General features: G+C 37.4%; 1 protein-coding gene across 1 annotated transcript in view; it reads left to right on the top strand.

The window, feature by feature from the left end:
- The window catches only part of ADGRB3 (adhesion G protein-coupled receptor B3), a 465679-nt gene that overhangs the window by 200854 nt on the left and 239461 nt on the right, over positions 1-25364 (top strand). The window contains exons 7-9 of the mRNA XM_086461495.1: positions 7147-7248; positions 7830-7936; positions 24770-24964. Of these exons, the coding sequence (XP_086317621.1) occupies positions 7147-7248; positions 7830-7936; positions 24770-24964 (404 nt within the window). The remainder of the gene's footprint in view (positions 1-7146; positions 7249-7829; positions 7937-24769; positions 24965-25364) is intronic.

Raw genomic sequence — 25364 nt, 5'->3', positions numbered from 1 at the left:
TCAGGAAATGGGAAGTATATCAGATGTGGATTTTATGTTACCAAGCACACATTTTCATAGGCAGCATGTTTATCCCTTGACAGCCACCAAATAACAGGTATTTGCAGTGCAGTAGAACAGTGAACCTCGTTGCATTAGAAGACCAGCAAAAGGACTATTTGTGGTTGTAAAGTTATAATAATATGCTGGAGAAGTTAACCAAATATAACTTAATTCTCAAATGATCTGTTTAATTTTAATAAAACATTCATTATTTGAAAATCAGTACAAAACAGTATTTGTATTGGACTCCTAAACAAATTATAATTTCCGTAGTAGTGCAGACTTCCTCTGTAAAAGCACAGCACTAAGAGAAGTTTAATGTGAATCTTCTCAATAAGCAGACATTCAGATCAACCAGCTTCTGCTTATAAAACTGTTCTGGAAATAATTTGCATTTTTATATTTAAAAGTAAACCCATGCTGCTGCAGTCCAATTTTCAAAGGTTGCCACCTGCTGTTAATAAAATATTTTACAGATGTATTTACAAGTCAAATGCACACAGAGCTTTATTTGTCATTTGGTAAATTTATTTGTTTACTTGATTAATCCCAGATTAGAACCAGTATGCTTATAGAAACCATAATCTAAAGCGCCTTTTAACAAGATATACTTGTGCAGAAGATTATGAATAACAGATTTAATTTATCTCTTTTTAGACTGACATTTACTAAAGCATCTCAGATTTGAATGTAGACAGTGGATAATTCACCAAAATTTTATAAAATTATATACATATTTACATTTTATAAACACCATGCAAAATTGAAAAGAACTATGTAGAGATGATCGTTCAAAGTATAAGCAAATTTCATTATTTTTATGCTTTTCTTCCATAGCCCTAAAATAGTTCAGAAAAGCTATTTTTGTCCCAGTGGTTTCTTCTGTGTAAGTCATTGAGACATGAGAAGCTAGAGTGATAATTTTTTTTTTTATTGGCATTGTTTTGCTGTTAGCATAAGACCAGATCCTGAGTTCTGTAGATCTATATAACATGTCTGTAAAGTGGATAAAGCTGCACCTGTTTGACTTACCAAAGTTAAATTACAGCTGACTTTAAGCTGTGGAAGCAAAAGGAGAATAAAACCTTTTTCTATTACGCTGGCTGCTGTTAATAAGATACTTTGCAAAGAGAGCTGTTTACCTAACTGACGGAAAATCTTGACGGGACTTTTTGTGGTTTGAGTTCTGTATTGGCTCAACATTATACAAGATTTTCTTCATAGTCGATCTGTGATTCTCTTCAAATGGTTCAGGCAGGGACTGAATTACATCAGGCACTCCTAGAAGCTGAATAAAAGCAGCCCTAAGAAAGGCAGAGTCAGAACTATTATCTGAAAGTTGGTCTCTCAAACAGCTTGGTATCTGGACAAATGTGGAGTATCTTTCTTTGTGATTTATTTCTATTCTCAATTATAAATTTTAAAACTGTGATTGTTTCCTTACATTGTGTAGCAGTCTGGGAACGAAAAACAAAGATCTGAAGGTATTTTGGCTTCAGTCATTGCTCCTTTTTTGTATCCCAAATATCTAAAGTTAGATTTCAGTCCTAGTAGGTTAGGAGTGCTAAGGATTTAGTACTCTGCACTCAAAATGTCCTTTTGTGAAGGATAACTTCAGAAAATTGGAAAAAATCAGAGGAAGGAAAAAGCCTTCTAGATTTGCTAAGCAGCTAGTCATGCTGGAATCACTGCAAAAACCTAACACAGGATGAACGAACAATAGGTCTGTCCCATAGGAATAAAGGAGACAGATAGATAACAAAAGAAATTGCAACACATGACTGATAAGGAGTTACATGGCAAGCTGATCAGAAACTTTTAGAGAAATGTATAAGAGAAATAAGGTAAGTCCCATCAATGTGTCAGTAAAAACTAGAGATGTAAGAACTGAGAACAAAGTATTATTCAGGAGACAAGACTTCTGTAATTTATTTTAATAAAAATAGGATCATGTTCTTATGACAGTCTTAAGAATATATTAGGTTTCAATTATGTAGTATTGGTTTCCAGGAATACTTAATTCCATAATAGTTAATTCTATAATAATTCTATACATGTTCCAATATTTATGCTTTACCCAGAATTTACTCCAAACAGATCCTTAGTATTTTTCTCATAAGCATGTTGTCAGTGGTAGGAAACATAATGTAGGCATTGTTTTGACCAAAATATTACTGAAAACAAAATCAAGCAAAGGAGGCAGGAGACCTGCATGGATGAGCAAGGAGCTTCGAAAAACTCAAATGGAAGAAGGAAGTTTACAGAACATGGAAAAATGGACTGACCACATGGGAGAATCATAGGAACATTGTGAGAGTATGCAGGGATGCAATGAGGAGGGCTAAGGCCCACTTGGAATTAAATCTGGCAAGGATAATAAGAAGACCTTCTTCAAGTACACCAGTAGCAAAAGGAAGATCAGGGAAAATGTGGGCCCACTGCTGAATGAGGTGGGTGCCCTGGTGACAAACGATGTAGAGAAGATGGAGTTACTAAATGCCTTCTTTGCTTCTGTCTTTAGTGTTAAGGCCAGCCCTGAGGAATCCTAGACCCTGGAGGTGTCAGAGAAAGTCTGGAGAAGAAAAGACTTTCCCTTGGTCAAGGAGGATCAGGTTATAGATTATTTAGGTAAACTGGACACCCACAAATCCATGGGCCCTAATGGGATGCACCCACAAGTGCTCAAGGAGCTGGCAGATATTACTGCTGAGCCAGTCTCTATCATCTTTGAAAGGTCATGGAGAACAGGAGAAGTGCCTGAGGACAGGAGGAAAGCCAATGTCACTCCAGTCTTCAAAGAGGGCAAGAAGGAGGACGTACAGATCAATCGGCCTTACCTCCATCCCCGGAAAGTCTGGAGCAGCTTATTCTGGATGTTATCTCTAAGCGTGTGGAGGAAGAGTTTATCAGGATTAGTCAACATGGATTCACCAAGGGGAAATCATGCATGACTAGTCTGATAGCTTACTGTGATGGCATGACTGGCTGGATAGATGAGGGGAGAGTAGTAGATGTTGTCTACCTTGACTTCAGCAAGGCTTTTGACATTGTCTCCCATCACATCCTCATAGATAAGCTTAGGAAGTGCGAGATAGATGAGTGGACAGTGAGGTGGATTGAGAACTGGCTGGAGGACAGAGCTGAGAGGGTTGTGATCAGTGTTGCAGAGTCCAGCTGGAGGCCTGTGGCTAGCGGTGTTCCCCAGGGGTCAGTACTGGGTCTGACCTTGTTCAACATATTCATCAGTGACCTGGATGAAGGGATGGAGTGTGCCCTCAGCAAGTTTGCTGATGATACAAAACTGGGAGGAGTGGCTGACACACCAGAAGGCTGTGCTGCCATTCAGCGATGCCTGGTCAGGCTAGAAAGCTGGGGAGAGAGGACCTTAATGATGTTGAACAAGGGCAAGTGTAGGGTCCTGCACCTAGGAAGGAATGACCTCTGCACCAATACAGGTTAGGGAAAAAAACAGGTTAGGGAAAAAAAAACCTGGTGGAAAGCAGTTCTGAGGAGATGGACCTGGGAGTCCTGGTGGACAGGAAGTTAACCATGAGCCAGCACTGTGCCCTTGTGGCCAAGGCCAATGGTATCCTGGGATGCATTAACAAGAGTGTGGCGAGCAGGTTGAGGGAGGTTATCCTCCCACTCTATTCTGCCCTGGTGGGGCCACATCTGGAGTAGTGTCCAGTTCTGGGCCTCCCAGTTCAAGATAGACAGGGAACTACTGGAGAGAGTCCAGCGGAGGGCTACGAAGATGATTAGGGGGCTGGAGCACCTCTCTTATAAGGAAAGGCTGAGACACCTGGGGCTCTTTAGCCTGGAGAAGAGAAGACTGAGGGAGGACCTCATCAACACTTATAAATATCTAAAGGCCAGGTGTCAAGAGGATGGGGCCAGACTCTTTTTCAGTGGTGCCCAGTGACAGGACAAAGGTCAATGGGCACAAACTGGAGCACAGGTAGTTCCACCTCAACATGAGGAAAAACTTCTTGACTTTGAGGGTGACAGAGCACTGGAACAGGCTGCCCAGGGAGGTGGTGGAGTCTCCTTCTCTGGAGATATTAAAAATCTGTCTGGATGCGATCCTGTGCAACCTGCTGTAGTGAACCTGCTTTATCAGGGGGGTTGGACCAGATATCTCCAGAGGTCCCTTCCAACCCCTGCCATTCTGTGATTCTATGATTTATAAGAGGAACTGTAGTTCTAGCTTCATTTGTGAGGTACTGTGTGCTGTTGGCTAACTTGCTTCACCCTTTCATTACCCTTTCCCGTTTTTGTTAGCTGCCTAGGTAGATCTCCAACTCTGTGAGATTGTGCGTGTCTCTTGCTTTGTCTGTGTGTGGTACAGAGCTTCCTCAGATCCCAGGTGGCTTGGTTGCCTCTTGGAGAAGCATGTCCTTTCGCAGGTAATGTCAGAGGAAGACTGCTTCTAGATCACATACTTTGTTGAGTGTTTGTACTTAGGTGGGATGAATTCAGGCGTATCTTTACAGGGGTGTAATGTGATAAATTTGAGTACATGCTCTGTGTGGGAAGAACTCGCTGCATCACATCATCTGTGAAAGAGATATCTGCTTTTTATTTGCCAGTTGTAGCAAATTTACCTCAGTATTTGCTGTTTGCCTCTAAATTTTAGCATTTCTCTATGATTTTGCACAGCTAACTCACATTTAGCTGTGGGTGTGCTATGAATTAATTGTGCCACAGTTACAGAAGTACTTGAACGGGTCCTGAGCAGAGCCAGCAAGGCTAGCGAGGCTTTTTAACTCAGATATAGTACCACTCCAGTGTGACTGTAGTGTCTCCATGGGCAACATGGGTTGGAGCCTCACAGATGCTTTAATGTGGGTGGATGCCTGATTAGTAAGCTGTGCCAGATATACTTTAGCTTTGTGAAGAATTGGTTTGTTTTTTTTATGCACAGCATTCCTTGATCCAAAGTATTTGTACAATGTGTTTAAAGTACAGAGTCAGCCAGGGACCAGGAAAACTTCTTTGCCTGGGCTAAGTAATACCTCTTCCAAGCTCTGACTTGCTCCCGCACCTCTTTCCTGATAACCCTGGGACTTGGGAATGCCTTTTACTTTGAACACAACACACAGGTGCAGATTATCTCTGGCACTAGGCTAAAGTTAACATGATCTTGAGTTCTGAAAAGCATGGTGCAAAAGCACACAAGTAGTATCTTTCCAAATAGATGGGAAACCTCTGCTGTTATCACCTGCAAACATAAAAGAGGAAATATGATTTATATAAGTATGCGTATATATACGCATGTTTTGGGTTTTTTTTGAAAAAAACCCACATTTAAGATTCAGTATTTGGATGGAAGTAAGAGTTTTATTGCTAAGAATGAACACCTAAACTGTTGATTAGTGAACACGACACATTTGAAATGGCCACAGCTGCATGACAAATATACTTCTCAAAGAGCTCTAAGCTTTAGCAGATCTATGTAATTTATAATATTACCTCCTTATTATGTTAATTTACATTCCCTAAATCAGAACATTTCTTTTCTTTGTAAGGTCGTGGTACAATGGTAATTGCATTTGCTTATGTCACCAGATGGCTTATGTTTATCAAAATCTGGCTTTTCCTATTGTAAGACTGGCCCGATGCGTTCACTTTTTGGGCATGTCTGAAGCAACTTTAGTATTCTAGATTATGAATATAACCAACTTTTTTTGGGTTTTGCCATTAATGGATCTCTTGATTTTTTTAGCAGCACCAAATGTCTTGATTTACAATTCAGGAATGCTGATTGTGAGGCAAATTTAGCAAGCAATTTTTCTGCCCAGCTGTGATTCATATTAGTATTACTGAGCCATCTGCAAGGTATTCTTTGTCCTCCACAAAGAGAGCGTACAGCTTTGTGCAAAAGTTTGCTCAGTTCCCTTACTCACCTCACTCTTCCATCAGCAGAAGTACAAAACCGGGAAGATGGACAGTTTTATGGGTTAGGTAATGGGATGGGCAAAATCTGTAGTCTGTTCCTGCCTCTGCTAGACATTTCCCGTGTAACCATGGGTGAATCATTGAATTGCTTTCTGTCTTATCACCCCATCTGCTATAGTGATAGAATTTCCTTTCTCTTCCTTTTTCTTGTTTTGTAACCACTTTGCTGTAATACAGTGGGGTTACAATTTTCCTAAAATACATATAATAATAAACAACTCATGGCTTTTCTCTGCTGAACTTGGAATGAATTAGATTTCAGTCACTAGCATTTGTCAGTGCTTTAAGCCGTGAGACCACTTCAGCCAGGTGTTTGCTGTGTTAATCTAATTTACTCAAAAATAATAAGCTGGCAGTCTACAGTAAAAATTCAGAGCAAAAGGAACCTGTAAGTCATGGCCATGTGAAAACAAAACGTAAAACGTCTGCAGAAACTTCTTTTTCGCCATGCATTTCTGTCACTACAGAATCATGAAAGTATTTCCTCCGTTTAAATGGTATTGCAGTAACCAGTAAAAGGCCATTTTGTTTTATAGCAACTCAGTCCCACGTTACTGACTATACATGCTTAATTACCAGCATGTACTGACACATTTCAAAGAAATAACCTGCTTTTTGGTCTTCAGAATATACAGCTCTCAGTTGATACCTTTAGCATATTTAACGTTTCAACTGTGGTTTACCTTTAGCATATTTAACGTTTCAACTGTGGTTTCAGAACTGATTCTTTCTTACAGTTTAAGTTTTAGAAAATCTTTAAAAATTTTTGTTTAAGATAAGTATCACAGCTTATAACATTTTAAGTATCATCATCTTCTGATAGATGCTTAATGCTATTGATCAAAATAGAGCAACAAGAAAAGATGCAAGCCTATTAAGATAGCAGCTACAATCTAAAGACCATTTGTTTGCTGAAGAGAATAAAGGCACAGGTTACATGAAATAAATACCATCAAAAAGACAGATGTTATACAAAAATTACAAGGTTTGCATTTTTGTACTCCGTTCTTAAAATTAAACCAAATGATGTTAACATATACATCTCATGAAAATTTAGGACAAGACTGAAGACTTACTTACTTTTCTGATATAAAATATCTGTTTTATGTTAATGTTTCTATTTAAATTCTCATTTCTAAATGGCAGCACCTTATGAAATATGTCCTGAAGACTATTTGATGTCAATGGTGTGGAAAAGGACCCCAGCTGGGGACATGGCATTTAATCGATGTCCTCTTAATGCCACAGGTACCGTACTACTTTGAAATTACATGATGATAAAAAGGGGAAAAATCTTTTGCATTGTGTTTTAGACATAATCACTACTAGACTCATATATATATGTATATGTCTATGTATATATGTATATACGTATATAACACATCTATATAAACACCACATATTTACATATGCATATACATCCATGTAGTGTCTACATGTATATATACTCTGTCTTGTATAGTTTACATATATGCATGGGTTTGTGGTGTATATTGCTGTATATATATACGTATACACATACATACATGCATTATAGCCAAAGAGAAAAAGCTGAGAATAAATCAATTTGACAGGACTTATCAGGCAAAGTGAAAATGAAGCAAAACATTAAAATCTTTTTAATTAAGAAAACACTGATAAAAACCCACCAAGTAAACATTGAAATGTATTTCACAGTCTTACACGACTCTCTATATGCTGATGATCATAGCATGAAATTGTTTCTGTGTGCGCTTTTAAAATAGCATGGAATGTAGTTTAAATGAGGTTTATTCTTTCCAATTGCTCTCATTTATATAAATATTTTCTGTCTTCTTTGTGACTTACAGGCACCACTAGCAGACGCTGCTCTCTCAGTGTTCATGGAGTGGCCTTCTGGGAACACCCAAGCTTTGCTAGATGCATATCAAATGAGTACAGACACTTGCAGCATTCAGTAGGTGCAAAGCCAGCTTCAGTACTTGCTCTGTTTATTCATTATTAACCACTGGTGTGAAAAAAAAAACTTACTTATTTACTCTTAAGTCAGATTTCTGATAAGAAATGCCAGGAGGAAAATAGATCTAAGAAAGAATAATTTCTATTAATGTATATTATTCTGATCTTATATATTGGTGGGGTTTGAGTGAAAGGAGCTTTGTCTTACTGTAGAAATGGAAAAATTAATCTGCTTCCCTTTTTACATGTCCACTGTGTGAAATTTTTATAGGGGTCAGAGGTAAGACATTTTTTGGTTTATTAGAAAATGAGATGTGAATAAATGAGATTTACTGGAAGAGTGACCTGCTGAGTAATTTTATGATACCTTGGATTCTTTAATTGCACACTAGGAAGTCAGAAACAATATTTCTTTTTGCTATCAAATGTAGAACTTAATCTTCAAATGTAACAATAGGAAATGATTATAGGGTAAAGCTATTGCAGTGTCTTGGAAAAAGTAACATAACTCTAGATGAAGAGATATTATGGGTTTTTTTTCCATATGCTTAGCAAAAAGTTTCTTTGCAAAGCATATGCATTATACATTTATTACTGCCTAAATATGTTTATATGCATAGATGTAATACAATGTGTATATTGCATTATAAATATACTACTATGGTATATGCTACGTATATTGATTACATTCTATTTCCATAGCCGAAGCATTCAGTCAGGTTAATACTGCTGTGGGAAGAGCTCCTTTGGAGATTCGCATGGACAATGGTTTTTGCCTGCATGATATATTTTACTGACATTCTTATTACTCTGCCTCCTTTTTCAAAGGCCATGGCTCCATTAATCATTCAGTAGAGGGGCACTAATACAGCCATGTGCTTCATAACTTCCCAACCTCTCAACAAAGTGCATGTTTGAAAATCTTAGGTGGCTTGGAAAGTAGCAGCCTGGCTGTCATTCCTCAAATCTGGCTTGCCACTTACAGGAGATTTTGATTAATTCCTTTGAGTTGCATTTCTGTTTCATTAAATTCCAACTTAATTGAGGCCTAGGATTCATTTTCAGGCTAATAAGCCAAAGCAAGCATTATTTTTAAAATAACACAGAATAAAGTGTCAAAGCAATTTTCCCCACTACAGAGAAAGTTTTCTATTTTATATAGCTGTCTGCATGTTGCTCTATCCCTTTAGTGTTCACGCTGGAAAAAACAACATTCAGTTGGCTGTACCTGTTTTGCATTTTACGTTTTTGATATTTTATTCTTTTGCAACAGTTGCATATAGTATGTCTAAACATACTTTATGGGCATGGACAGCAATACAGTTGTATTTGATTTGCTTAGAACGTGTATTTTGCTGAATAGCACAATAAAGGCAATGAATGTAGGTAATATATATCCAGTTTTGAGTACTAATAATGTCATATTGCAGAACAAAAAATTCTCATTTTGTGATTGAAAACATTGAGATATTCCAAAGTAAAACAAATTACTTCTCTTTTACTTGTCATTTTTGGATTTAAATATTACAATCTTCTGAAATATTTAAATGATTTTGAAATATTTTTGAAGATTTATTCATCTTGAACTGCTTGACCAGAAGACCATCCCTTTAGAGTTTTGTTCCTCTGCTCTTACTGTTTTAAATTTCATATCAACATTTACTCGTAGTGTTGATCCTCATGCCACCGATTCTGTAGTGGTATTCAGCCTTTTCTTTTTATGTTATTGCTAGAAGTCATTCATAAGCAACTGAAACAGTGGCAAATGATCTTTCATATTATTCAGTGGTTTGACTTACCTGGCTAACTTTTGGTGAGGCACTGATATTTTTTGTAGAGCTGCTAGTCTGCCTGGCAGGAAGGGGTCATTGTTGGACAAAAGAAGGCATTTCTAACCCACATCAGATTCATCTGTTCTTCTATGTTTCCTTTTTCAAAATATTAAATATGATTAGACCACACTGTGAAATAATCTTTTGCTAAAGAACATTTAAAAATAGCTAAAGCTTCTTTAAAGTTACACAAGCATCTAAACATCATCTTATTGCTGCATGAATTTCAGCCTAGTTTATGTGTGTACAAATTAAAGGAGAAAAGTGGATTTCTTTTACACTTGGGAGCTGTTCACGAAGAAAATGAGCTTGTCTTACATTTTACTGCTTCTCAAAGTGAACAACACAGCATATTTAAAGAATAGTAGAAAATAGAGGTAAAGACCTATAAGGTTGTCACCCTGCAAATGTAGGCTTGTCCCCCCACGATACATATGTCAGCTCTATAAATCCCTGAAAATAGGGCTTTATAAAGAAGCTGCTGACAGACGGTGTTGCTATAATAAATATGTGTGCTTATGAAAGCATTGATGAGATGCCTCAGTGTGCTTAACTTACCAATAATGTTGTTTTACCAACTCAGACCAGGAGTAGCGGGGGGTGTCACTTCTGTGAATATTCCCATAAAATCTGAGCTGAATCCCTTTCACTTCTGACCTGAAATACATAAAAAGAAGTATATAGTCTTCAAAAATGATATTTCTGAAGTTGATTTAAAGCAGTTGATATACATAATATACATACAATACTTAATACATTAAAGCATGCCCACCTGCAGGAATACAGGCAGGTCCCTCTCTCTTTGCCTGCCAAACAAGCCACATGTGTTCCAGAACTAGACCAGAAGTCGTGTAGTTGAATTCACATGGTGCTGTGCCCAAGCAAATAGGTTCTAAAGAAAAGCGTTTCACATGCTGGGAGCCAGAGAATACTGCCTTGGCCACAGACCCTGATAACCTGGCTACTCAGATTCTGGACTGGAAGCTTACAGTTATTCTAGTAAATTAAACAGGGTGAGTGCCCAAGCTTAAACAATGTCCTTGCAGTCATCTACACTGTTTAACTGTTTATCTGTTAGCATACTCCCTGACATGATTTAAGACCATACCAGTGAGCACTCTCCCAAACAGTGAGTAGCATCCTTTAGAGGATAGCATGGCAGAGAGACCATTGCCAGCAGGCAATAAAACCATCATTTTCTGGGACAGAGGAGGGAAAGAGAGTTTAGCTTGAGGGATACAAGCTGTCTGTGCTTGTTGGCCTCAGGGCTAGACAATATTCCCAAGGCTATTTTATTCACCTATATTTACTATTTATATAGTAAAACACTTTATGTTTGGGCAGCTTGGACTGTTAGTAGCGAAGTTCAGGGCTGCCTGTGAGGCTACACCTGGAGTACTGTGACCAGTTCTGGGATCCCCAGTACAAGATGGATATGGTGTTACTGGAGCAAGTCCAGCAAAGGGCCACTAAGATGACTAAGAGACTGAAGCATAGCTCTTAAGGAGGGAAGGCTGAGAGACATGGGACTATTCAGTCTAGAGACAAGAAGGCTCAGGGTCATCTTATCAATTTATATAAATGCCTGAAGGGAGGGTGCAAAGAGGACAGAGTCAGGCTCTTTTCAGCAGTACCCAGTGGCAGGACCAGACACAATGGGCACAAACTGAAAGACAGGAGGTGCCGTCTGAACATCAGAAAACACTTTTTCACCGTGAGCGTGACTGAGCACTGGAACAGGTTGCCCAGAGAGGTTATGGAGTCTCCATCCTTGGAGATACTCAAGAGTCATCTGGACATGGTCCTGGGCAACTGGCTCTAGGTGACCCTATTTTATCTGAGGGGTTGGATCAGATGACCTCCAGGGGTCCCTTCTAATTTCAAACATTCCGTGATTCTGTGACTCACATGGCTCCAGAAAACTAGAAATTCACACAAGGCAGAAATCCTGAAAAGTTAATTCATAGAATTCCACTCTAATATCAGTATGATTTTTACTTTCTTCCTAAAGATAACCTTTTCCTTACAAACGTTAACACAGGTTTTCAGCAGATGTCCACATAAAGCCAGAAATCTATGCTATACATGGTGTAGAATTTTGCCACGTAACCACAAGTGATTGACCCCTGAAGACTGTTTCCTTACTATATGTAGCTGCAGTAGGTTCATTGTCTCATGCCCAAAGCCTCTTGTATTTTTACAGTTTTCTCTATTACTCACCTGGAAGTAACAGGGGACAAATTTCAACCCTTAATAAGCAGTATTAAAGTAGCAGAAACCCAGCTAGTGCTGCGCGTTCTTCATCTTGACTCAAGATTTGTATGAAGACCAATATGGCAGAGCCGTAAATCGTGCTAAAATAGCACTATCTTTTCATCCTAAAATCCATTTGGAAGTCTATTTGCAAAAGGTGAAGAGTCAGTAAAGTTAAAAATACACTCATAATGCTAAAGATAATATACTTTGCTCATATACTTTGCTCATAACCCCCAGCAGCATGAATAATTCAGTTCTTTTTCCAGCCACTTACAGAATGTGCCAGGCAGAATTACTGCCTCCACTCAGGGTAGGCATGTACTGGCACTTCAGAAGCCGGGTACTGGTACCTCAGAAGAAAGCAGCATTTTCCATTTCTTAAATGGAATTGCCTAGTTACATGGATCACTTTTTGATACATATATCAATACTGTACTTAATATTCTATTGCAATGGTTTCGATGTAATTCACAATCTTCAGTTAATATATCTTCTCAACATATGCTTGAGATCAGGCTCTACTACATCTCCTTTTTTTGTTGATGGGAAACCAAGTGAGACCAATTAAGCAGGAAATTTCTCTCTGGTTTTCTGAATTAGTGCCTAGCCACTGTTCCTTCTTAGCATTTATACTTCTCTATACGACAGCACAGAAAATCCCTGGCATGGTAAAAATATAACTATAGGGCCTCTGAAGAGGCTATACACAGGAACATGATGAACCCATACACAGGAACATGATGAAACAGTGAAGGGGAATGGTTTGGCTTGTGGAGTGGAGATTGGCAGTCATCTTACATCTTTCAAGGGCACAGTGCCCTACGTGATTCGTGTGTAGGAGCTTGAGTAAAAGCAGTTAAGAGGATGATGCACTTCAGCTATGCCACAAACGTACAGCCTGTACTTTCATTAGTTTATTTTACCTTGTGCACTATGGAATACAGGTCCCTTTTAAAACTAGGGTTGATAATTAGATCTCTTTGAATAACGGAACCAATTAGTCACGAATAATTTATCCAACATTTGGTACGAATCAGTCATCAAATGAATTCCACAAATACTGTTTGACCATCTTATACAGCTGGTTGACTACTATGAAAAATTATCCTCTGAACAAATTATGGGACAAAAATGCAAAAATCCGTGAAATAAACCCCTGGGAAATTAGTTAGTTAGGTCGAAGAATAATACTTAAAGAACTTAATTAGGATTATTCTTACTAAAACACTATAAGTGGTAAATGCAAAGAGATAAATAGGCATGCTTTGCCTTCTGGAATCGTGACCTAGAGGATCAAACAACAACTTGACGAACAGAAAAAGCAACATCACAGATTATATATAATTTTTTGTCCTGGATTTCTTGTATTGCCCTGGTGTGTTTGCAGTACCTGCAGCTTTGCGATAAGAAGATGCTCTTAGTCAAGCATGGTATTTCAGGACTGTTACCAGTGCTCTTTGCAGCTAAGAAGGACCATTTTGCCCAGTGATGCACAATTTGTTAAATATGTTCTTGAGAAAGAGGAGATTATAAAGAAAGTCTTTCAAGTGTCTTTTATTGTGGATGGAGATGAAATAGTCATAAGGTTGAATAATATCTAGTGGCAGGGGATAGCCTTTCTTCAGTTCCTTCTGGATAGTTCTTGGTCACAAAATGATCACCAGATTTTAGTTAAGAGGGAGGAATTTCCCTGCTTTCTCTAATTCCGGATTATACTCTCAGAATTTGGAGTGTTTTTTCCCATCTATGGGATAGACATGTTTTGGGTTTTCAGACCATTTTACTAAATCAATTACCACCCTAGCAGAAGTTATGGACCTTGGTAAAGCCTACATTCTCTTTCTACCTGTGGTGAATAATTTCATTTTCTGAAAAACGAACTCCTTTGGTTTAACTAGAATATTTTAATCTCTTTAAAGAGTATCTGTTGGTAGCTTAATGGACTGTTATATATAGAAAGGTAGATTAGATGATGATCTAATTACCCAAATTTAAATTGTATAATATGAAGTATTCTCCTCATTGCTTATTATCTTCTTTTGATCTGGAAGCAGAAAATGGCCTGCCTAATTATGTTACCTAAAATTGTTTACTTGCGGTAGTATTTGGTTAACTTGGACTAGTATTTTTCAAGATATGTTTTCAGAAAAGAAAGATTATCTCCAAAATATTCTGAAGTGTTGTTCTGCGTACCTGAAATTTTATAAGTAGATCAGACATTACACAACTTCACAGACTGAATACACTGTCAAGTTACCTTTAGCATCACCATGAGAGATGGCAAACGGAATCTTGTGGCACAAAGAAATTAAAGCAAAAGACATACTGCATGTATGTATTTTGGCTGCTGCAATCTAGCCAACTGGGCTGTGTAATTGATACTTTGAGACAGACCAAACATCAAATTTAGTCTTTCACATTTATTTCACTTCTAGGATTTCAAGTGTGTGTTAGTAAGCTATTAAATGTTCTTGCTGCAACAATTGTTTAGTATATAAAGCAATATCTAATTTCTGGTTTGGTCTTTATTGCTTTCTAAATGGTAAATCTAGAAAGGGACTGTCATGATTAATTAACATGACTTCCTGCATGACCTCTTCTTGAACTAGCTTATCTCTCATGGGAAGACATCCTGTCTTCACTGTAAAACGTAATACAATGGAGAATTCATTCTCCAAGACTCTTTTTTTCTTTCAGTTTTCAGTTCTCATGTTCTTGCAAGTTTCAATCAGCACACCTCAAGTGGGTTGGATCTGCTGAGAAATGTCGTGATTTGTTTTGATGCTTTGATTTTTTTTTTTTTTTTTTTAACTTCGTTTATTTGGATAAACAGGTAAAATATTTCCTAAGGATAAGAAATTTGTACTATGATTGGATGTGAGTGACTGCAGGACCAGGAATAGAATCAGCGATTAGGAGCCTACAGGCCTACCTCAGATGGTATCCAAGAAAAAAAGTCACTGGAATGCCTCAAAGCGTTAATTTCATTTTTGTACTCTCTTGAAGTGTATCTAATTTGATACACTACAAGCAAGAAGACTAAGAAGCAAGATCTCAGCAACAGGAATATCCTGTGTCATCCTTTGTATGAACAACTGCTTCTGAGAGGCATAGCTAAGGACTTCTTCATCTATTCTTAATCCATTCTATGGATAAGAGCCACCTAAATTAGAAAAAAACCCAAATCAAACCAAATCAAACAAAAAACCAAAGCAAAACAAAGAAAACACTCACCCCCTCCCCCAAACCTCCAAAAACCAAGAAACAAAAGACATGAATCAGAGTTAATGCAGAAAATGAAAATGTGATTAAAATAGTTTGTTATGGAAGAGCAATGAATTTTCATAGCTTATGAGATCTTCTTGAAATGAATATATGAAGCCCATATGATCATTTTTAATGAAAACTATTAATGAATAAGATCTTACTACAGAGTATTAGAAAACGATTTTGTGTAAATGGAGAAAATACTTGAATATATAGGGCTAGTTGTGTTTTCAACTCTGTTATGTATGTATTCTACGTGATAGGATTTATTGAATCAGAAAAAATGATGATTTTGTGAGAGTTCTGCTTAAAAAATATTGGTAATATATCACTGATGCACCACACACCGGAATAGCCCTTTTGCCTAATGTGAGATTTCCTCTAAGACTTCCTCTGAGACTTCCTTCCTTTAGACACTTTACTTTGGAAGGGATTTGTACTACATTCATAAATAATGAGGAAGACTAAAGCCTGTCATGAAGACACTTTGTTTCTGAAGGTCATCTCCAATATTATCAGAAAATCTCTACTAATACAGTGTATTTTCTAAACCTATGTAGCATAGTTTTCAAACCCGGATGAGGAAATTCTACATTTAGTTGTTTTGATAAAAATAAGGTACTAATCTGTGCCAGTTTGAGTGATGTAACACCTAAATCAAACATGCATTCGTGCAAACTGGGCTGCCTTTCTGTCAGAAGGCGGAAGTTGGAAATCAGAAAAACCTCTTAACTCTTGAGAGTTAGGAAGGAAAAATCTGCATATGAAATATCACACTAGTGTCAAGATATTAGCACTTATGAAAGAGTATGGGAGCTTATGCAGGTGAATCTTTGCATATCAAACTGATAATATAGCATTTCTGCTGCTTCTAGTTCATACTATAATTTTGTTTCCCCTTTTCCACAGTAACGTTATTCACAATTTTGCAAGTGTCTGGCTAAAATATAATTTGATAAAAAGAACTCTGAGGTGAATAATGATTTGCTCAGCTGCAGCTCATTAGAGATTATTTTGTTTTTCCAAATTATATTACAAGGGCAGCGTATCAGCCTGTCCATGTACTCCTCACTGAAATGACTGCTGTACTCTGGGGAATGAAAGGCTTCCTCCTAAAAATTTTACTGCTCCTTTTTTGCTAGTTTAGTGCTTCATTTCTTTTTATATAGCTGCAGAGTAAAGCAGCCGGGCTTAGTTTTGCAGATTTGAATGTACAGGCATCAATAACAACATTTTCGTTCTGCCTCAGTCTATCTTTATATTGGTATAAACATATTGGCCAGCTCTTCACCTTCACAGCCTTTGATAGGCAGAGGGGTTATATCAGTAAACGATCTGCAGAAGTCAGCTCTGTTTTGGCACCTACGTATCTTGCAAGGGCGATGGCGAACTGTTTCTCTCATGACAAAGCAACTGATCAAAAGATTGTGGCAGGCCTCACTAACATTTTCCCATTCTGCATGGGAGAAGATTAAAGCTTCAGAAAAAAGCTAATGACTTCAGTATCACTGTTTGCTTGATGGTGAGGGCACTCATTTGGTTGTGAGAAAACTCCTGCTCTGCCCTGCCAAACTCATTGCAAGGACTGAAATGCTGGGTTTTTGAATGCTTTTAGCACTTTTTTATAAAGTGAGTATGGCACTCTCAGTCTCCTATCAGATCTGCTTCGCTCTGTGTAAGTAAATATGCGCTTTGCCAAAAAGAGGAAATGACCAGATACTTAGCCACTCATATGAAATATGTAGGCTAGAAACCAACTGCTCCACCCCAAGTGAATGGCTGCTACTTTCAGAACTGTCTGTATTACAATAGGCACCTGAAATAAGCAGCTTAGGATCAGGAGAGTGAAATATGTTTAAAGCTACTGTGGTACCTTCTCCATTCATTAAACTATGGTGCTTGATCTTGCCAACATGAACATGCACCTCAGTCTTAGGGATGTTGTACAGTGGGAGAAAACATTTACCTGCTATTCTGCATAAGCACTTTGTAGCTTTATTCAACTGGATAAGTTGCTTTTCTTCCTTTCTGCTTTTGATTATTTGCTTTTTAATAGCCAAACAATCCCACTTGTTAAATTCAAAGAAAGGTCCCAACTATCATCCGTAATCATTTTTCCATGTCTGTTTTACCAATGAGTAATCTGTGTGTTAAATGAAATGCACTGCTGTGGTTTCTGCTGCTGCTGTGTCTGCTGCAGCAGTGAGCAGCTGAGTGTTCCCTGATCACATTGATATTCCAAACCAACCAGCACTGCAGCCACCAGGTGAACTCCACTAGGGTATGGCCAGAGGGAAAGCAAGAGATGAAGGCCATTTAGGAACTCAATAAGAAAAGAATTCGTGTGATGTTTCCTTAAAGTCTAGCAGAACGCAGGAACCTTTACTCCAACACAGCTGCAGAATAAATGAATTTGGCTTGGCAGGCTAGAGGCAAAGCATCTTAAAACTTAGAGTCATTCACCTGCTTATTTGTCCACTATTTGCTGCATTCCCCCACCATGTTAGAGCTCAGATTTCTTAAGTATGTAGGACATAAAGGATTTCTTTCTCGCCTGTTAGTTAATGGAGTACTCCCATGCAGAAATTTGGGCTCCCCAATAATGCTAATTTCCTTGAAGAAACCATTCTAGTTTGTCCTGCAAACAGGAAGGAGTGTCATTGAAATGACTGTATAGAAACATAAAATCAAATAAATACAGAAATTGGTTAAAATCAAATAAATGTATAAATTGAAGCAGTTAATCAGACCTTTATGTTTTAGGGACACATACTTACCAGGATGACCATGTACTATAAAAAAAGAAAGACTTTTGTATGTCCCTTTGTTACTCCCAGCCTCAGCCATTCAGTCAGTATGGAGAGCCAGGAGACTTCACCTCAAGCACTGTTATGGCTGTCATATAATGAAAACAACCCTTTCAGAGTCGTCATTCTCTTTTTCCTCTCAACTCTTACTCTTGTCATGTTGCATTATACATAGATAACACAAATTTTGAAGACATGTCCTCTGGTTAAAAAAGGAAACAACAATAACAACAACATCTCTCACACAGCATGCCCACGTGAGCAGGATTTAATCACAGATAATTGGAGAATTTAATAGCAGTACTTAATAAAAAAATTAATAGAAATACTGGTCAACAAACACAGTGATAAGTATAAGAAAAAACCCCAAAACACAACATCTAAATAAGTGATCTGTTTAATGATTGATTATTCATTTCTCATCCCTAGAGTAATTTTATGAAGAGCAGTCTTATCCGTTCAAAGTATCTATTAAAAGGTTTTATTGAATCCACGCAGAAATCAAAATACTGAAACTTTATAATTACTTTTTCTGTCACCTGTTTGTTGATTATATCTCAAGGACTTGAATAAGTGACACTACTGATGATGAAGATAAAAAAAGAATTAAAAGGAATGAGTTAAAGTGGAAAAAAAAATCTCTTGAGCAAAATAATAAGAGTCTTCTTGTGAAAGAGTGTAGAAAAAGTGGGTACAGAAAGAACCAAGCATCCCTCTGAGCTGTTCAAGTTCTTCTAAAAATGTGTTAGACTACCACAGATACTAGATGATTTTTTTCAGAGATTCTCCAATAATCCTCATCACCTGTAGAAGAGCATATACAATTTCTCCGGCGTCTGTGCAGAGATTCAGTTTGCCTGAGATGAATGTCTAGAATAGCACAGGATTCCATTGATTAAGCTGGCTCGTTGTCTCTAAAAACAAATCACAGTTTTGAGGAGTATTTCACCTAAGAAAATCTGGAAGTGTATGACAGTGGGGTGACTTTATATATAGTGAAATAATCCTAATTTTTCTTTTCATCAATGTAAATTTAGAATATGTTCCTTAAAGCACAGAGTTGCAGTGATTTCAGCTGACTGTACAAGGCAGACTGAGGCACAGTATCTGCAGAAACTTGGTGCAGCAGATTACACACCATGACAGTGGATAAATGTAGGAAGGGAAAAGTTCAGTTTCAGGGCACTCCTTAAACTTTGATGTTTCTGGTTGGGGTTAATTGTGTGTGTGTGTGTATATATATAGATATAGATATAAGGCTTTAGTCTGGGTTTTAGAATATTTGCAGGGACCTGTTACAGAATTATAGAACTGAAAGGAAATTCATTAGATCATCCAGCCCAAAATTCTGTCCCATCAGAATCAGTTATACTTGCATTATTCTAGCATTTTGGTTTTCTTGACTGTTATTAAGGGCTCCGATATGGAAGACTGCATAGTCTCCTCAGGTAAACTATGGTACGTTATTTCCTTTACACTTGAAAAGTTTTCCTTGATGTATGTCCTTAATCTTCCATGACACAATGTATACCAATTACTTTTTCCCTTTTCTAATATAAACAAAGGGAATATATTATTTCCTTCCTCTCCGCAGAAACTGTTTATTTATTAGTATGTTATCATGATCTAGACTGAGACTACTAACTAATTTCACCAATGACAAGGTGGAAAATTATTTTGTATTGCTTTAGCAATCTCCTTCATAAAATGTTGAATGTATAGAAAAGGAAAATGACATTAGGTTCAGAAGCATACCTGAAGACGCATATCTGTATCTTTAGACCCTATACAGTTTCTTTTAAAAGATGGATGAAATAAAATTCTTGAACACTGAAACAGCCTGAAAATAAACAAATATTTTGTAAATAATTAATTATATTAAGAGAAAGTAAATGAAACTTCTAGATTCTGTGCTAAAATACTTGAAGGACGGTTTGCCGATAATCAGAAAAAAGCACAATGTAATGAAGTCTTTCTTAAATCTGAAAGAAAGAGCTTTCTCACAGTGACATCACATTATAGTTTAAACATAAGCATGCTGCCTGAGTTCAGTTCAGAGCAGGATTATACTTATGGGAATATTTCAGCTGCCAAAAATATTTTTTCTTCTTTTTCAACTTATGTGCCTAATTTTAAGCACACAAACTTCAGCATTTTGGTTCCAGCCTTCATGGACCTCAATGCTGGTAACTATAAAAATAAGTTTACTGTAAAAGTATTAATTAATATTTATGGAGGGGGTACTATCAGTTCCAGCCTCAAGATTAGAAGCCACAGAGGTCAGATTATGTGATTCAGAGCATTCAGATAAGATTTCTGATGCTCTGGGTTGTTCTCTAGAGGAACCAACACTCTCAAGATCTTTTAGGTTTCTAATACAATTGTGTAATTCAAGTTGCTATTGTAGGTCATGTGAATATTCCTTCCTGTTCTGCATCTTAAGAGCATCATGAAAAATATTTTACAAAATACTAATGTTGGGTTGTGGAGGTGCAAAGCAAAGTGGTTTGCAGCTTATGAGCAATTTCAAGATATATTTTTATTTCAAAATGTCTTTCCTCACTTCTATATAAGGCTTCCTAATTCAGGTTCTTATAGTCTCCACTGCCATAACATGTATTAATGACATCATCAGTACTACCTAGCCATAAATCCAACATAATCTTAAAAAATAATGAAAAAAGGATGATGGTGTAGTTACTCTTCAAATTAATCATTCTTTTCAATCTTTTATAGATTTCTTCAGGGTTCATTGTTTTCTGTCTTTTTAAACCATGTCTAGCTGTTAAGTTTGCAGTAATTATTATGCAGTAATAAATTTGTACTCCAATGCCAGAGGCCTAGGAGTTCTGACTTTGTAAAGAGGCATTTTTATTGTATCATACTTTCTGATAAATCGAGGGACAAAGGCAGTTGGACTCTGAGTCAAAGTCCAGTTAAACATTTCAGTAATTTTTCAAGTATGCAGCCATATAGAACAGGCAGCTAGAGGTTGGGCTGACAACTGAAGTATCACTTTAACAGCTGCTTCATTTCACTATCTCTCGGCTCATAAATTTTATTTTTAATGAGCCTGCCTGTAAGACTACTAAAAAATGACCTTCACAGAAAACTACAAGGACCTACTGTGGTGACCAAAATAGCTTTCTTGGACAGTGCATAATATCACAGTGACCAAAGCACAGAAAATAGGCAGTATTTATAGTGAGAAAGACATTATACTAACTACTGATGAGAATATTCTGCATTTTCATGCTGAAAGATTCTTGTGGTAGCTATGCAAGTAATCTACTACCTTCAACTCGGGACATCTGCATTGACTTTAATAGTGTTGCACCAGTTTACATCAACTGAGTGAACGGCTTGTGATTTTAAAGTTGTGGTTAGGAGCTGTAGGCTGTCTTAGAACAATAAAATACATTATGTAATCAACTGATAATAAAGAGGCTGCTAATTCTTACCCTGCCCTGCACATTGCTTGCCAGTCTGTACTCAAAACTTTCTAGTAATTAGCTAATTTTATCCTACTTTCCTTACCTAAACACATTTCAACTTTCTGTTCTGTTACGCTTCTTCCAAGGGTATGCTGCTATTCTAACTCAAGGCAGTGTGGGCCTGGAGAGGTAGCTAAGGACTAGGGAAAGGAACTTCCGAGATGGAGCTCAAGAGGGTGAAGAAAAGGTGCTCACAAAGCTGTGTATGAGTGGTGTGGCCCAAGGGAGGAAGGGTACCTCTGCTGGGAAGCTGAGCTTTCTGGTTATGCCATTTTTAAAGAAAACGGTTCCAAATTGAGCTGTAATTTTAAGAGCCAGTATTTCTGAGGTACTTTAAACCAACTGTACCACAACCCTGGCTACTTCTGAGGTAGGTGTAATAATTTAGTCCTGTGCCATTGTGGGCGCTTGCTAGACCTTTTTTATGGTTGTGTCCAAAAGCAATCAAAATGTCTTGCTGAAAACACTAAAGAGTATAATACAGCTCCCACTTCTGCTGCTAGAGATCTGTAAAGTTTTTCACTGAAAACAGAGCTTTACTTGCTCAAAAGCCTAAAAAACGGTCAGAACTAAGATCATTTTAATTTATTACTTGCATTCCAAAAACAGCTGAGACCAAGACTTCTGTCTGATATGCATGGTCCAAAACCAACAACAAATTGGCCTCTGCCATCTTTAAAATGTGAGTTTGAAGTCTACCAGGAGCATGGAAAAACAAATGGGAGGGTGAACATGCAGATAGAGCAAAAGGAAGCAAAATAATGCAATATAAAACAACATGCTAAATAGTTGGACAGCTTTCTTACCAGTGTTTTACACAAGCATAAGAGTGCAGTAGAATTTTTATGACGACTGGTCACTGCTGTTGTTACTGGAATTAAAAGAACCTCTTTTTTCTCTCTTAAGCTCTACCTTGAAATTGTGTGATGCCTTTCCCACAGTACATCCTGAGGCACATATTAGATTTGGGAGTTCAGCTTTATGTCTTTTGTGTTGTCTTTTGGGCTTGACTAAAGACACACTGAACATTGTTAATCTTCAAAATCTGGAAATACACTCTGGGGTCAATGAACAGCTGGACAAGTTCCAGCAAAAGTTCTACTATTCTGTGTTACTGTGCTAGCTGATGCTCTTTTAATTTGCTACCCAGACACAGCATGTGAGCAGATGAGGCAAATGGCAACATTTCAGAGGAAAAATCACAAATCAAGTTCTTGTTTGCTTTCACTTGTTCCCAAGAAAGTAGTTCATAATGTTAGGCATACGGTATCAGATCCCTGACTTTACTCAAATGAATTTTATTCCATTCTCACATCTTTTTCTCCACTGTTGTTTTCCTACAAGATTACTTTCAAAGCCTCCTTCTAAAATGAATAAAACCGCACAAAAGGATTTTTGCGAGCAAACTTCTTGCCTAATTACTTATTACAGTATTCTCAAGACTGAGGGAGGTATTTCTGCTGAAATATTTGTTAAAAAAAAAAACCCATGTAACTGCCTTAGTTCTCCTCATTGAAATTTTTGTTGAAAATATTTGACTGTACAATTACACTTGTACCTCTGTACTCATGCTATAGAGTAGATTCATCCCATGTCCAGGCTGTGGCAGGCAGTTGTTCTTCCAAATCATAAGTATTTCTCGGGTTTGCACAAGCCTGTTGTGGTCCATAACAATCTTCAGCTGCTACAAAGATGACTTAAGGTCATAGACCTAACATGAAGCAGACACTTTACCCAGCCCCAGCTGTGTTACATATATCTAGTTTATCTCAAGACCAGCTGAGAATGTAACCAAATTATGATCCAACAGCATGAAAAAAACCCCATTTAGATCGTGTATGTCAGAGGATGATTGCATTTTTTAAATTGCTTTCATGAAAGTTATTTTGAACCTTTTAATCATGGTACTATTTTTACTACACATTCTAGCATTTTATTTTTTTCTTTTGTTTTTGTGTTTTTTTTTTTTTTTTTTTTTATGAAGCCACACATGTCCACACAAAGTGGCTGGGGAGATCTGGTAGTGACAAAAGGTATCTTTACACTCTTCCTTCCACTTCACCACCAAATTATGTTACATTAGACATCCTTCCCTCTATATATAAGGCCAAGTTAAAAATCAATTGAAGATACATTTACAGAGATGGTGTCAGGATTTTGGTTGCCAGTTCCACAGAATTTTCTGTTCAGCCCTCCTGCTTAGAGCGAAGTCTGTCTTGGGTCATTTATCTTTTCTTTAATTTAGCTTCAATTCGGAAGAACTTGTGTTTGTATACATAAATTCATATGCATGTTTAAAAATAGGTTCCTTAAACCAGGCACTCATTTTCAGCCTTGGCTGGCCATGTGGCATTTTTGTGACACAGTATGCATCTTCCTGGGATGCTGAGTCAGCTTCAAAAATTAATCAGATCCATAAATTCAGCTTCTTATCAGGAGGATTCATCTACCAGCATATGTGTTTTGGATTCCCTTTATCACTGGCCCTGTACAGATCTACTGGGAGTGCTACCACTCAAGTATGCTCCCTTGGCTGATACACAGGAGCAATTCATAATTTAACTTGCATTTCCTGAAAAAACAAACAAGATTGTTCTAAGTTAGCACCTTTGTGTTAGTACTACAGAAGAGAGCACCATAATCACCTTCCACCTAAACCATCACTCTTGTATTGATTAGCCGAGCTGGGCTGGCAGAGATGAAGGGTATATTTCCCTATAGTAAAGTAGATTATAACAAGGACTGCCTTAGCATTTACTCCTTTCAGAGCTCTTAGTTGTTTAATGAGTGACAACAGTGGTTGTACAGCTGTTCCTCTGAGGAAGATCAGTTCCTTGCTACATCATGGTAGTAGATTAAAGCCACAGTCCAGCCCATGGAGTTCCTCTGAGAAAATGGATGTGGAGAAATTCCTGGTGTCCAAAAAGAAGCAAATAGGTGAAACATGACAAATTCAGAATCTTTCAGTATAAAATCTGTGATTCTCTGATAAACATAATAATTTTGTCATCATGCTATTTTGTCTTCTCTTTAACAGGATGAACTTTTTTATGATGGCTTTAACATTTAATATTATAATAGTATTAATATTTAATATTCTTGGCTGTGTTTAGAATTTGTCTACCTTTTTCTCAGTAACTTAGGTTCTGATACTCATTTTGTTCTCCTGGTACAGATTAAGGAACACCTCGCCAAGGGACAGAGGATGTTGGCTGGTGACGGCATGTCCCAAGTAACCAAGACACTATTGGATTTAACTCAGAGGAAAAACTTTTATGCAGGGGACCTTCTTATTTCTGTGGAAATTCTCAGAAATGTTACAGACACATTTAAAAGAGCAAGTTATATCCCTGCATCTGATGGGGTGCAGGTAAGAGAAACATTGTAAGGGTAATTTTTCAATTGACGGAGTTTATGTCAGTATACTGCATGTCACCTATTTTACCCACTGAGGAAACTAAATCTTCTGAATGATAGACATAAACATCGTTCATGTGAAACTATGATACAAGTGTAAAATAGGAAAAGAGTCAGGTACATTTAATGGGACAAATATCCAAAACAACACAGCAAGCAAAAAATGTAAAATCCTTTCTTTGTAAAATTTTCACTATCTTTCTATTTGAAGGTTTGGTTTGATTGATAGGGATCTGTTGGTATTTATTTGCACTAAGCAATTTACTAGTGTTGTTTGTTCTGGTTCGTTTCAGTTCAAAAAGCTATCATCCACAGTGTTTAGTTACGGAATTCTGGCATTGCTTCTTCAGTTC

This window comes from Leptosomus discolor, chromosome 2, assembly GCF_034619465.1.
Source record: "Leptosomus discolor isolate bLepDis1 chromosome 2, bLepDis1.hap2, whole genome shotgun sequence".
Lineage (NCBI taxonomy): Eukaryota > Metazoa > Chordata > Aves > Leptosomiformes > Leptosomidae > Leptosomus > Leptosomus discolor.
This window is presented reverse-complemented; position numbering and strand designations above follow the sequence as displayed.